This window comes from Barbus barbus (assembly GCF_936440315.1).
Source record: "Barbus barbus genome assembly, chromosome: 23".
Taxonomy (NCBI): Eukaryota; Metazoa; Chordata; class Actinopteri; order Cypriniformes; family Cyprinidae; genus Barbus; species Barbus barbus.
The window spans coordinates 17217344-17232841 of NC_136751.1; the positions used below are offsets into that span (position 1 = coordinate 17217344).

The 15498-nt window shown below is 34.7% G+C and overlaps 1 protein-coding gene across 1 annotated transcript in view; it reads left to right on the forward strand.

Annotated features, from left to right (window-relative positions):
* Nucleotides 1-15288, forward strand: part of LOC306843231 (solute carrier organic anion transporter family member 3A1-like) — a 73873-nt gene extending 58585 nt beyond the window's left edge. Inside the window, exons 3-10 of the mRNA XM_079374572.1 lie at nt 2106-2204; nt 2745-3020; nt 4550-4714; nt 8790-8988; nt 10430-10598; nt 11909-12081; nt 12650-12714; nt 13514-15288. Coding sequence (XP_079230698.1) covers nt 2106-2204; nt 2745-3020; nt 4550-4714; nt 8790-8988; nt 10430-10598; nt 11909-12081; nt 12650-12714; nt 13514-13890 — 1523 coding nt within the window. The 3' untranslated portion in view covers nt 13891-15288. The remainder of the gene's footprint in view (nt 1-2105; nt 2205-2744; nt 3021-4549; nt 4715-8789; nt 8989-10429; nt 10599-11908; nt 12082-12649; nt 12715-13513) is intronic.
* The last annotated feature ends 210 nt before the right edge of the window (nt 15289-15498 follow it).

The following is a 15498-nucleotide window of genomic DNA, read 5'->3' on the forward strand; positions in this document are numbered from 1 at the left end:
TTGCACTGTCAATTATTGTCATTACCTCCATGCACAATCTGTTTTTTTTTTTTTTTTTATAAAATATTAAATAATTATATTAACTGTATTAAGTTATTAAATAATAAAAAAAAGTATATATTAATAATAATTATTTGGGTGAACACATTTTTTTATACATCTTTTACTCCCAAATTCCCTTTTACTCCTTTTTATACATCTTTTACTCCCAAATTCCCTTTTAGGTTTGTATTGAGGAAATACAGTAAAATGCTGACATAAGCAACGTCCAACTCAACACCTGTCAGTAACAGACTGGTCATTTGTGTTTTTTAGCCCTCTGTCATTGTCCTTTCAGCCTGCTGTACCCCACTGACTCAGAGCTGTCATAAATTACAACTAAATCTGAGTGTCAGACTTGCTACAGTCGCAGTTCTGTTTCGTCCGTAACACTCAGCGAGACACATTTGTCACAATCACTGGAGCCTTATATCTTTACTGAATAATCATTGTGAGAACATTTTCAGAAGGGAAGACCACTTTTTGTGATAGCACAAGCACACATTGCTTAATGAAACAATATTGTGTGTGTTTTAATAAGAGAATGGCAGAGGATGAGGAAAGCTGATGAGAGTGCCTGGATAAAGGCTTCATAATCTCAGAAGCTGCATGTGACCCACAGGGCTATTGCTGGGCCGCTGTCACACTTTTTGACAGCATATTAATAGGGATTTGTGCCCCAGATGTCTGCCGCTTCTGAGAGGTGCCAGCACAGCATCATCTGTTCGGAGCTCTGCCACTCCATTCCGCTCAAAAGCGAATCCCTTTTTTCTTGCTTTGTGTGCAAACCTGTCAAGAACTGGTGGATTACTCTATGTGGAATTTAGTTTCCATTCTTCACTTGGAATATTTGTTCAGGCAGCTTGTGCTCATAGTTTGGGAAGGTTGTGCGTTTGAATGCTTCTCCTTATTATACTGTATTTTTAGTATTACTATACATAGTATTCATTACTTTATTTTTAATGCATTACTATTGATCTTGGAACATGTAGTGTCAAAGAACTGCATATCCAGTGTGTAACTGTTTCATATAGCAATGGCATCAAGGAATAATACTGTTTCTGTAGACATCTGATACCCATTGCTTGTTTGAATTAATATGTGTGTTATTTTGGAAAATATGGGAAAAGGATGAAAACATAACACTGCATGCACACTGCAATATTTCTCATATAAAAATGTTCATTCATGCATTTCTGATGGTAAATCTGTCTTCTATAGAAGAGACTTTTCCTTGAGTTGACTGTGCCACCTTGTGGCTGGAAAAATTTAATCTTTCCCTGCTTTTGTAATATTGTGAAAAATCGATGACTGTTTTTTTACGTTATAAACTTGATTAGAAAATCATTACACTTGTTTTATATAATATTGTTATATTATAAAATTTTGTTTTAATAATAATACCATATAGCAACAATTTTATTTATATTTATTTTGGATAATATTAATTGAGAAAAATTAATAATATTAATTAAAATAAAATAAAATCATTTATTTTATATATCCTTATAATATAAAATGTGGATTTTAATAATAATACCATAAAAATAGAATTGTATTTATATTTATTTGATATTAATTATGAAAAACTGATTACTGTTGCTTTATATCATAAACTTGATTAGAAAATATTTACATTTATTTTATATAATATCCTTGTAATATAAAATGTTGTTTTAATAGTAATACCAAACAAATACAATTTTATTTGGTAACTTTTTATTTTATTGTTACACGTTACATGTACTTAACTTACTATTATAATAACAATAAATGATGTATAATTACATGCAAGTAACCCTAAGCCAAACCATAATCCTAACCTTAACCATATAGTAAGTACACGTAGTTAATTAATATTATCCAGTACTTAAATGTACACTGTAACAAGGACAACTTTAAATAAAGTGTAACCTTTTATATTTATTTTAGAGAATATTAAAATATATATTTAAAAAAACACATATAACAACAAATGTTGGAAAGTGTTGGCTCATATAATGACCACTTTATAATTTTAATGTTTCCAAAATATGATATCTGATCTTTTTATTGTTGCATTTCAGGTATACTCTTTTCCACACTGGTGTTTGGACCGGCTTGTGGTTTCATCCTGGGATCTGTCTGTACCAACGTTTATGTGGATGCTTTGTTCATTGACACAAGTGAGTTTCAGTTCTTCCTCTGTATCTCCAAATACAACACAAACACTCAGTTTAGAACAACAGAAAACTGCTGCAAGGCATTTTGTTTCCCACCAACACGGCTCTTGCATCTATTGAATAATTGAAATCACAAGGCCTCATGTTCTGTTTCACTGTCACGATCAATAATCAGCGAGAGAATCAACTGAAAAAGAAAAGGACAAAGAATTTTTCACACTTTCACACTTAAGATGCTCATTCCTACTTGCTGATGCATTGTGTTGTCAAAAGTAAATGTACATCCCTTTCTCTTTAAGCGGTTTGGTCATTTCAGCTACATCTATTCCACCAAATAAAGCAATAAAAACATTTTTAGTAGAATAAGGCTTACCGAATAGCTCAATGACTCCAGTGACTTTGAACGGCGCAATGGTTTTGATGTCAGATGTCTGTGAGTTACATCATGTAATTTGTGTTTTTTTAAATGTCTCACATGTGAGAGATTTATCATTCTGCTACACATTATTCATGTATTTGCCATCTTCTATTTGCTTTTCTCAGCTAAGCTGAACATCACTCCTGATGACCCCCGCTGGATCGGTGCATGGTGGGGCGGCTTTCTCCTCTGCGGTGTCTTACTCTTCTTCTCTGCCCTCTTCATGTTCGGTTTCCCCCAGTCTCTGCCCGGCAAGGAGGTGGAGGGAGGTCTTGAGAGCGAACAGGCCATGCTGCCCTCGTCTCTACCCCAGGATTATGAGAAATCCAAGACCAGCAATGGAGTCGTGCAGAACTACCAGCCCAACAGCAACAGTCTGTCCTGCTGCCAGCAGCTCCGAGGTCTCTGTGCCAGTAACTGGCTCCAATCACTATACACAGTTACTCAACCGCTAAACGCTTCCCTTTCACTGAATCTCTGACTTCCAAATCCACCGTGTGATGTTCAGTGTATTCTTATTGAGATTAGTCTGCTTTAGCTGAATACGGTTACACTTGTTTTTAAAGAATATGGAGAAATGCTAGACACAAACACCTGATGTGGGTATTCTTCTTGATTGCGTGTATGTTAAATTGAAGGGTTGATCTGTTTAAATCTGTTTAAACTGTACCGGACATCTTCTAATCGCAAGTCTAATTATACTTAATGATACACTTAGGAGGCAATTAAACAATTAGAGTGAAGTCGTACTTATTAGAAGGCCCACATGCAATCTGCACCCACAGGAGTTTGTAGAAAGCTCAGCAGATTTCCACTGAACGTCTACACATCCACTTATGTTTCAGCATTTAAAAAAATTACTTAGACATATAAAATATTCAGTTTATGATTTTTGTTTCCGTCTTTTTTAGTTCTGTTTTTTTTGTTATTTTAGTACTTAGTTATTTTAGTATTTGAACTTAAACTGAAAAAAAAAAATAATAATAATAAATATATATATATATATATATATATATATATATGTATGCAGTGCTCTCATTTTTCCATGTTTCACGATTTTATACATTGTTTCTGGTTAAGTAAATTATCTGTTTTCATTTTTTTATGTTTTTGTTAAAAAAAGCCCTTTTGTAGCAGTGAGGAGAGGGGGGTCAAAATTTTATTGATTTGATTTAAAAGATTATAAAGAAAAACATATTTAATTTGGAGTAATGTGCAAAAAAAAAAAAAACAGTCTGGATTGGCTTATTATAGTCAAGTTTTAAATACATTTCCAATCAAATATGAAGAAGCTCTAAAGCTTTCAGCCTGAAAGACTTTTTGCATGCTAACTGCCACTCTCTGGGTTCATACTGCTGTTCTTGTTTCTCATCTGTTTGTCTGTAAATAGTGTAATTGTTATGCAGGCATTGTACTATACTTGTAAGGCTCTCATTTTGTACAACAGCATCCATCAATCATGTAAGATCTGATTACATGCTAGCTAACGTGATGCATTACCAGCAAAGAAGCCATGGCAGCACAAGCTAAAGGCAAACACACAAGACTCTGTGCAGCAATAATGCAGGCAGCTTTTTTTTGTCCAACTTGGTTGATGCATTTTTTAAGGTTTTGCCATCTGGTATAAAAACAGTCTCCGTCGTGATGTTTCAGACACATCTGTCAAATATATCAATCAAAATTATGGCTCCTCAGAATGTATCCGCAGCTCTGCAGCACTTTAGAAAAGAAACAGGAAATTAGGGGGTGAATGTCTGTTGATTGCATCATAAATCATCTGTTTCTTCATTCAAGTCTAACAAGCGTCAATCTTAACTTTAACTGAATGCTAGTCTGTCATTACTCTGTATTTTGGGCTCAGTCACTGAACTCTCTGTCTCTCTTCCACTCTCCCCGTCTCTCCACTCTGTCGCTTCCTTTTTCACTCCAGTTATTCCCAAGGTGACCAAGCACCTGCTGTCAAACCCAGTGTTCACGTGTATTGTCTTAGCTGCCTGTATGGAGATTGCTGTTGTTGCTGGCTTTGCTGCCTTCCTGGGCAAATATCTGGAGCAGCAGTTCAACCTCACCACCTCCTCTGCTAACCAGCTGCTGGGTGTGTATAAAACACATGCTGTAGACTCACACTTACACGCACAGAACGAGCTCCAAATGTCTGTCAGAATGTATCCTTTTGTCTTGTTCTTTTTTCATTGCCGATTTTTTGCAGAAAATGTATTTGTCTTATTTTTGTCATTTAATTTTTAATACAGTAATTATTATTTTTTACACTGATTTCATTTCAATTCAAGTTCAAGTTCAAGTTTATTTGTATAGCACTTTTTACAATACAAATTGTTGCAAAGCAGCTCTACAGGAAATGAAGTTTCCACAATATATTAATATATTGCAGAAGCTTAATATATTTAATTTATGGCAAAATTTGGTAATTTTGTATGTTTTCTGAGCATTGGCATTCTCTGAGGTCCTCTGAGGAGTTGGCATTATCTTTTCTCAGGTGTTCAGTCATCTCAGATCATTTAAGGGTTGGATCCAGACTGAAACTTCTGTAATTCCTAGTTACCATGGGATGTTAATCCCGTGACAGAAACAGAGAAACAAATAGAGACATAATTAGCATAGCTGCTGTTCCATCTAAGCTAAACAATAATAATAATGTACATTTGATCAGATATAACTGCAGTACAAAATTATAAGATGCATTATGTGAATGCTTGGCTAAATAGATGTGTCTTTAATCTAGATTTAATCCAGAGTTTGGGAGCCAAATGTGAAAAAGCTCTACCTCCTTTAGTGGACTCTGCTATCCTAGGTACTACGAAAAGTCCAGAGTTTTGCGACCTTAGGGAGCGGGTTGGATTGTAGCGTGGTAGAAGACGAGTTAGGTACGCAGGAGCTAAACCATTTAGAGCCTTATAGGCAAGTAATAATATTTTGTAAATGATACGGAACTTAATAGGTAGCCAGTGTAGAGACTGTAAAATTGGGGTAATATGATCATATTTTCTTGATCTGGTAAGAACTCTAGCCGCTGCATTTTGGACTATCTGTAGCTTGTTTATTGAAGATGCAGGACAACGACCTAGCAGTGCATTACAATAGTTCAGTCTAGAGGTCATGAATGCATGAACTAGCTTTTCTGCATCAGAAACAGGTAGCATGTTTCGAAGCTTGGCAATGTTTCTAAGATGGAAGAATGTTGTTTTTGTAACATCGGAAATATGATTTTCAAAGGACAAGTTCCTGTCTAATATAACACCCAGATTTTTGAGTTTAGAGGACGTAACAGTACATCCGTCTAGTTGCAAATTGTAATCCAAGAGATTCTGTGTACTATTTTTTGGTCCAATACGTAATATCTCTGTCTTATCTGAATTTAATAGGAGGAAATTATTGGTCATGCAATCTTTTACATTTTTTACACAATCTATTAGCTTAGTTCAGAGGTTTCATCTGGTCTTGTTGAGATATATAGTTGAGTATCATCAGCATAACAATGAAAACAAATCCCATATTTTCTAATAATATTTCCAAGGGGCAACATGTATATTTAAAATAGCAGAGGACCTAGGACAGATCCTTGTGGTACTCCATACTTTACTGGTGATAATTGAGATGACTCCCCATTTAAATGAACAAAGTGGTAGCGATCGGACAGGTAGGATCTAAACCATCTTAAAGCCTGCCCTTGAATACCAGTATAGTTTTGTAATCGATCTATGAGTATATCATAGTCTATAGTGTCGAACGCAGCACTAAGATCAAGTAATACTAGCAATGAGATGCAGCCTTGGTCTGAAGCAAGAAGCAAGTCATTTGTAATTTTATCAAGTGCAGTTTCTGTGCTATGGTGAGACCTGAAACCTGACTGAAATTCTTCATAGAGATCATTTTTTTTGCAAGTAGGAACACAATTGAGCAGACACAACTTTTTCTAAAATTTTAGACATAAACGGAAGATTTGAAATGGGTCTGTAATTTGGCAGTTCATTAGAACCTAGTTGTGGTTTCTTAATAAGAGGCTTAATAACCGCTAGCTTGAATGTTTTTGGGACGTGACCTAAAGATAACGATGAGTTAATAATATTGAGAAGCGGTTCTTCTGCTACAGGTAACAACTCTTTCAGTAGTTTAGTGGGTACAGGATCTAATAAACACGTTGTTGGTTTAGATGCACTGATAAGTTTATTTAGCTCTTCCTGTCCTATAGTTGTAAAGCACTGCAGTTTTTCTTTGGGTGCGATGAATGAAGCTGAAATACTAGACGCAGTAGAATCTACATTTGATATTGTATTTCTGATGTTATCTATTTTATCAGTAAAGAAATTCATAAAGTCATTACTATTAAACTGTGAGGGAATATTTAGATCGGGTGGCGTGTGTTTATTTGTTAATCTAGCCACTGTGCTAAATAAGAACCTTGGATTGTTTTGGTTATTATCTATGAGTTTGCGGATATGCTCTGCGCTGGCAGCTTTTAGAGCCTGTCTATAGCTGGACATACTGTTTTTCCACGCAATTAAAAAAACTTCTAAGTTAGTTTTTCTCCATTTGCGCTCAAGATTACGAGTTTCTTTCTTGAGAGAATGGGTATAACTGTTGTACCATGGCGCAGTACGTTTTTCTCTAACCTTTTTCAATTTGAGGGGGGCAACAGCTTCTAATGTATTAGAGAAGATAGTGCCCATGTTGCTAGTCATTTCGTCTAGTTCATGCATATTTATGGGTACACAGAGCAGTTGAGATAAATCAGGAAGGTTATTTGTGAATCTGTCTTTGGTGGCTGGAACAATAGTTCTGCCCGGACGATAACGCGGAGCCATATAACTAATATCAGTAATAGGCAGCATGCACGATACAAGGAAATGATCAGTAACATCATCACTTTGAGGTACGATATCTATATCGGTAAGATCAATTCCATGCGATATAATTAAATCTAGCGTATGATTAAAACGATGAGTGGGCCCGGTGAAGTTTTGCTTGACTCCAAAAGAGTTTATTAGGTCAGTAAACGCAAGTCCTAACGCATCCCCTATTTTTAGTGTTATTTACTAAAGTTTTACAAATTATACTTTTTTGCAAAAATATTAGCAGTTTGTCTATTCTGCTGTATTTTTTATTATTATTTTTACTGATTTAATACAAATCATTTAATTTTTCATTGCAAATTATTAGCAAAAATGTATTTCTTAATTTTATAATTTGTTTCTAATTTAATGTTAATTGTAATTAATTTTACAACTTTTTCTGATAACAATTTTTATTGCAAATTATTAACAGAAGAAATTCCCATATTTTTTGTATAATATAATACTAATTTAATATCATTTTTCTAAATTATTAACAGAAAATCTATTTTTGAAATGTGTATTTTTAAAATTCAGTAGCATCTATTTCATTGCAAATTATTACAGGAAAATTACTCTTTTTTTTTCAAATGAAACATTTAATGCAATTAAAATTCATTTTATTGTTTTTTCCTAATACAGTTTCTTTACAAATTATTGCAGATTTCCCCCTATTTTTTGTGTTAATTACTAATGTTTTACAAATTGATTTTTTTTCCAAAAATACATATACAATTTGTACTGTATTTTTTAATGTTATTATTTTTACTAATTTAGTTCAAATATTTTTTTCCATATCATCCACAGAAAATGTGTCTAATGTGAATGTATATTTTTTGTCCATTTTTTAATTTAATAGAGTTTATTCTATTTCTATTCTTTTATTCTATTATCCTTTGTAAATTAAAGCTTTCCTGTAGCTCAAAATAGTAGAGCATGGCGCTAGCAACACCAAGGTCATGGGTTTGATTCCCAGGGAAAGCAAGAGCTGATAAAATGTAAAACTGTAACTTGAATGCAATGTAAGTCGCTTTGGATAAAAGCGTCTGCTAAATGCCTAAATGTAAAACAATTTTAGTGAAATAAATTTGGATTCCCAGATTTTCAAGAATCTAGAAATTATAATTATAAGCATTTATTTATTTAGCAAAAGCTTTCATCCAAAGCGATTTACAAATGAGGAATACAACAAAAGCAATTTATCGACATCTGAAGTGCTGCAATACAAAGAAAAGAACAAAGATAAAAGGGTATACAGGTACACAGCAAAGCTTGACTTAATGTAACATATAATTCTGTGGATATTCTCTTCATAAACAGGGATGACGGCCATCCCATGTGCCTGTCTGGGAATATTCCTGGGAGGTTTGCTGGTGAAGAAGTTGAACCTGTCTGCTCTGGGAGCGATTCAAATGGCCATGCTGGTCAACCTGATCTCCAGTGCCTGTTACGTGTCCTTCCTCTTCCTGGGCTGTGACACAGGACCTGTCGCTGGGGTGACAGTCGCCTATGGCAACGAGTACGGACGGCTCAGCTGCTTTTTTCTCCTCACAGCCTTGTTATTTTTTGTGCCATTTATAATGTCTTTGCAGAGAAGCTAGAGGATGACAAGTCTACATGCCGAAACCTCTCATTTAGTGTATAAGCCAGCTTCAGTATTTTATAGATTTTCACCGGTTTTCTTATTGAGTATTTCAAGGGAATAGGAGAGAACGGATTAGTAATACATCCCAATTTATTTTCCAGGCCCACATGGAATCTTTGCTTATAGAGCTGCACACATACTGCTGTGGATTTTAATTGACTTGAATGTTTTAGATCTGTTCATTTGTTGATGCTTTCTGCTTGTTTTCGTCATTACACCACAAGGTGGCAAAAATGAGTGTATTTTTGTAATATGAGCAAGTCATTGAATCACTCAGATTCTTTAAAACATTGTTCATAATCAAAACAAGACGTATACTTAAATACGTTACATTAAAATTTTTACAAAATTTAAAAATTTACTAAATTAGAGATTTTCATAAGAATGTTCTACTCAAATGACATTAAAGCAGGTCTCTGTTTTTTCATTGCATATTATTAGCAGAAAATGTCTATTTCCTTTATTTATTTTTATTATATTATATTCGTTTTAGTGAAACTCTGAATCTCAGATTGTCATGATTTTTACACAAATTATTTAAAATGAATTTTACTTTATTTTTTGTAAAACAGTTTTTCATTGCCAAATATTAGCAGAAAATGTCCTATTATCCGATTTTATTTTATTTTTATAATTTAATTTTAATACAAATATTTTTAAATATAATGTTCTTCTAATTATCGATAGGAAAAATGTATATTTTCACATATTTTAGTATTATTGTTGAGTATTAATGTTTTATTATTTTATATTATTTTTATTTTTTTTATATTTATAATTTTTTTCAGTAATTTTTTATATTTTCTTCTTTTTAAGAATGTTTCACTGCAAATTATTAGCAGAACACTTTTTGTAAAAACCATTTCAGTGAGTTTTCGTGATTTTTGCACATTCATAATTCTTCTCTGAATGAGATTGACACACTAAACGAACTCACATGCCCCTCTTGTTCAGTCAGTTAGCAGATGTCTCATTCATTCAGTTTGTTCACGAACAAGCCGTCCCAAATCATTCAGTTCGCTCAAGAACAAGATGTCACTGCTGCTCCAATTTGTTCAGAGTCAACACACAGACTCATTCCGTATTTATTAAATATTTCTGTAGACACCATCCCAAGCTATTGGTTTTTTCCCAAAATGGGACCAATTCCATCCCCAAAAGTCAAACAATTCCATCTGGGCCTGCTCATATCTAAGCTGCTAAACAAACAAGGCTGTGTGTGATAAATAAAATGAACTCATTGACACTCAATATATCAAATGCGAGACAAAAGAACTGGCTTCAAACAGGTGAATGTGTGTTTGTGTGTATATAGGACACTGCAAGTAGGCCAGAGGCCGGAAGCCCCTTGCATGAGTCATTGTAACTGCTACACTTCATCCGTTAGCCCCGTTTGTGGCTCCAACGGTGTGACCTACTTGTCCTCCTGTTTCGCTGGCTGCACCAGAGCCATCAGCACCGGACTACCACCTCCTCTCTCTCAGGTCATTACCCATCTCATTTACACAACAACGTTTGTCTCTCGCTCTTTCTTTTCTCTTCGCTGTCACATACTCTCTGTATGTCTGTTTCTCTGGCTCTCCGCTTTTTCCGCATTTTCTGGACAGCTCATGCCCAGCGTGGGTCATTAGAAGCTAAGCCCACAATGCTCATCAGATATACAGTATGTCGGAAAGGACACAGCGCTCTGCCTGCCAGGCATCTTAATGGCCACTGCAATATGGGCCTCTGCACTCATTACCATACAAAGTGAATGGTCCAAACTGGAATAGATGAATCCAAGACAACAGTCACAACCATTATCGTAATTGAGCACTGGCTCACGACATGAATATACCAACTGGTGGGTTTAATGAGACTGTTTCTTCCAGGGTTCGAGAGTGCATTGATTCTCTGTAGGTAAAATTGACTATAGCACATTCAGACTGCTAATAATGACTCGTTTACTTTACACTAGTCCACTAAACCCTCATTTAATATTCATATTTTTATTTTATTTTTAAATAATCCTTCGTTTTAATTTACTGGTCAATGGTAGCATATATTGAGTGATTTAAAATCACTTAATTATGCTTACTGTCATATTTGCACATGTTTGACCCTGCACCACAAAACCAGTCTTAAGTCGCTGTGGTATACTTGTAGCAACAGCCAAAAATACACTGTATGGGTCAAAATTATTGATTTTTCTTTTATGCCAAAAATCATTAGGATATTAAGTAAAGATCATGTTCCATGAAGATATTTTGTCAATTTCCTACTGTAAATATATCAAAACTTAATTTTTGATTAGTAATATGCATTGCTAAGAACTTAATTTGTACAACTTTAAAGGCCATTTTCTCTCATTTTTTTTTTGCACCCTCAGATTCCAGATTTTCAAATAGTTGTATCTCGGCCAAATATTGTCCTATCCTAACAAACCATACATCAATGGAAAGCTTATTTATTTCGAAAAATGAACCCTTATGACTGGTTTTCTGGTCCAGGGTCACATATCAGAAGGAAAAGTTATAAGTAGATTTATTTTATGAGGAGAATATGAATGTTATTTGAGGTAACACTTTATTTTAAGGTGTCCTTGTTACACGTTACATATACTTACTATTATAATAACAATAAATTATGCATAATACTAATCCTAAACCAAACCCTAATCCTAATCCTATAGTAAGTACATGTAGTTAATTAATATTACTCAGCACTTAAAGGTAAAATTACACTGTATTGTTTTAAGGACACCTTAAAATAAAGTATAACCTTATTTGATTGTGATCATGTTTTTTACTTTCAGAATATGACGGGATGTGCGTGTATCTCCGCATACAATGACTTTGCCACGGCTGTGCCAGGCAAATGCCCGCGTCCTGGCTGCCAGGAGGCTTTCCTCACCTTCCTGTGTGTGATCTGTGCCTGCAGTATGATTGGAGCCATGGCCCAGACGCCCTCCGTCATCATCCTCATCAGGTGACTCTACCTTCACTCATTACACACTGAAATAAGAGAAATAAAACAGAGCTCTGGTGTTATGTCCTGTGCAAACATTATACGCCTGCACTGCAGTTCTGTCATCTGCAGCTATCAATGCTTAAGCTATTTAATGCAAAAATAATTCTATTTGACTGTCAATACTTTTGTCCATCAGCTGGAAAAAATGGTTCTGAAAGTGATTCCATCAATAGCGTTCCTTTATGTAGTTGTGGTGTAAAGGTCCTTGTTCGCATAGGATTAGAATGATATTAATATTTTTATAGAGCCTTTAGTCTTACCTAATAATTTTTATCTATCTATCTATCTATCTATCTATCTATCTATCTATCTATCTATCTATCTATCTATCTATCTATCTATCTATCTATCTATCTATCTATCTATCTATCTATCTATCTATCTATCTATCTATCTATCTATCTATCTTTTAAATCTGAGGGGAGACTTTGAACATCTCTATCTTTGTGTGTGTGTCATGAATGTGTGTATGAATATGGATATGTTTTTGTGCTCATTATGTTGACTTGCTCTCTTGCTCTTTTAGAACTGTGAGCCCAGAGCTGAAGTCATACGCTCTTGGAGTTCTTTTTCTACTACTGCGACTGTTAGGTGAGATATCGCAGCACAGAACAACCACATTACAACTCAAACTACATCCTTGCACAGTTTATTGTGGAGAGTAATTTGGTTGCCTCAACTGAAATAAGCATACTACAGAGTCAATTTCCTCGCAATCCAAAGTGCCATAAAACAAGGACAAGTTCATTTGCCACTTCTGTTAAAAAATATACAGTTTTCTAGCAGTCAAATTACAAATTACTTTCCCAAAAATTCTAATTCTGTCATTAATTACTCACCCTCACCTCATTCCAAACCTGTAAGACCTTCATTCATCTTCTGAACACAAAATAAGATATTTTTGATGAAATCCACAAACTTTCTGACCCTGCATAGACAGCAATGCAACTGACATGTTCAAGGCCCAGAAAGGTAACAAGTACATTGTTGAATAAGAAATAAAAAATTGTTGAATAAAGTTTTTTCTTTGCACACAAATTATTATTGTAGCTTCATAACATTACGGTTGAACCACTGATGTCACATGGACTATTTTAACAATGTCCTTACTACCTTTCTGGGCCTTGAACGTGTTGGTTGCATTGCTGTCTATGCAAGGTCAGAAAGCTCTCGGATTTCATCAAAAATTTCTTACTTTGTGTTTCGAAGATGAACGAAGGTCTTACGGGTTTGGAACGACATGAGGGTAAGTAATTAATGACAGAATTTAAATTTTTGGGTGAATCAACCCTTTAAAGCTGTTTGTCATAAGAAGTTCTCACTTAATGTATGTTTAAACAGATCAAAATGTCAAATGCAAATCTCAAATGATGCATAAACCATCTTTCAGGGTTCATTCCTCCTCCTCTGATATTTGGCACGGGGATCGATTCCACATGCCTTTTCTGGAGCACCGAATGCGGGGACAAAGGCGCCTGTATGCTGTACGACAACGTGAGCTACCGGCACCTGTACGTCAGCATGGCCATCGTCCTCAAGGTCGTGGCGTTCCTTCTCTACACAACCACCTGGCAATGCTTGCGCAGAAACTACAAGAAATACATTAAAAACAATGAGGGATATGTTACGCCAACAGAAATGTTCTCGTCCAGCATGAATCTGGAGAGTCTCGGAAAGGACAGCAGTCAGAGCCAAGTCAACAGGACTAAATTTATATATAGCCTGGAGGATCACGAGTGGTGTGAAAACATGGAGTCCGTTTTATAGTGGTTCATGCTAATTCAAGCATTGTTCTACTGAAGGATCATCTTTTATTCCAGGATGTGCGAGACTGTTGTTGCGCTTTATTGTAAACTCCTTCAAACTCTTCTACTGGGTCCATCTTGTTTTTACAAGTACTTTCAAAGGTGTTTCTTCAGTGCCAGTAAAATGTTGTAGTAGTTAGCTGAAGGGGTTTACTTCAATGCCTGACTGTGTAGCTGGTTTATTAACTTCACACAGGTGTGCATTAGCTGAAGTCCTACACAAAATGACTGTTTCCACAATTTTTCAAGTAAAAAATTATACTGGTTGATGCTGGTTATGGTCTCGATACCCGTCCCAGTCCGTTATTATTATGGGATCATTTAGTACATCACAACCAGTTTATTAATACGAAAATATAATTCTATTGTATACTACATACTGCAATACAATATATATATATATATATATGAAAACAATATCAGTTATTTCTCAAAACATTCAAAGGGGTGTTTGAGAGATGTTTTTTTCTAAGTGCTTTTGCAGCAATTGCTTTCTGCTGTTGTTAATTTATATTGTTTATTAAGGCCTATAATGTCTTAAGTTGTAAAGGATATTGATACTGTACATTATTAGCTTAGGGAGAGTATTTGACAAGCCAGATTTTGTTTTGGATGATGAAGACAGATAGAGAATGAGACAGTTTATTTGTAGTTTTATTAATGAATTTAGAAATGGCTCTTTATTCAGAGGACAATAATGACATGTTTGGGACTAGACTTTGGGAATATTGTGACCTACAGTATGACTGACATCAGAGGAGAAGTATGGGGAATAGGCGATTTTATTAAATGGCAGAAAACTATTGTCATTCATGAGTGGGGGTCTCATATCGCTGTAGAGCAAATAACGTTCTGATGGTCAGGCTGGGCCTTGGTATTTATGAGTTGGATGAAGAATGAAATTTTACACAATTATAATGTTTAATTGCTTGTCTGTTGAGGCGATCCACCTGGTTGGTCCTTTGTCCTACGCACCTATTACTTGCAGGTGTGCGATGGAGTTTGATCACTAACACACAATTATAATGTAACATGTAAAATGTGTTTCAGTTTTGGATTGAGATTAATTATTGAGTTTTATTTCACTTCACTGCAATAAGACATGGCACTGTGGGTTCTTAGCAGATTAGAAATAGAGCTGTATACAAAAGACACTTTGGGATAAAAACTTGTTCATGATGAATTTCTGATTTTGCATTATTTGAATTTCCTCTAAAGCTTCATAGCACATCATTCTTGTTTTACAGGCGTCACTGCAGGTAAAAAATTGAAGCAGTGTGCTTTTCCTATCAATTTTTTTTTAAATGGCAAAATAACTTTTATTTTATTCTGCAAATAAATTATTTTTCATAAAATCTCAGATTTGACTCTATGGTTCTTTTTTTCACTAAAATTTTAAATAGTTCAAAAAAGGTATAAAAATTTACTCACCCTCAGGCCAACCAAGATATATATGAGTTTGTTTGTTCATCAGAACAATTATTTATTTATTTTTTTATAATAATTAGCATGACATCACTAGCACACCAGTTGATCCTCTATAGTGAATGGGTGCCGTCAGAATGAAAGA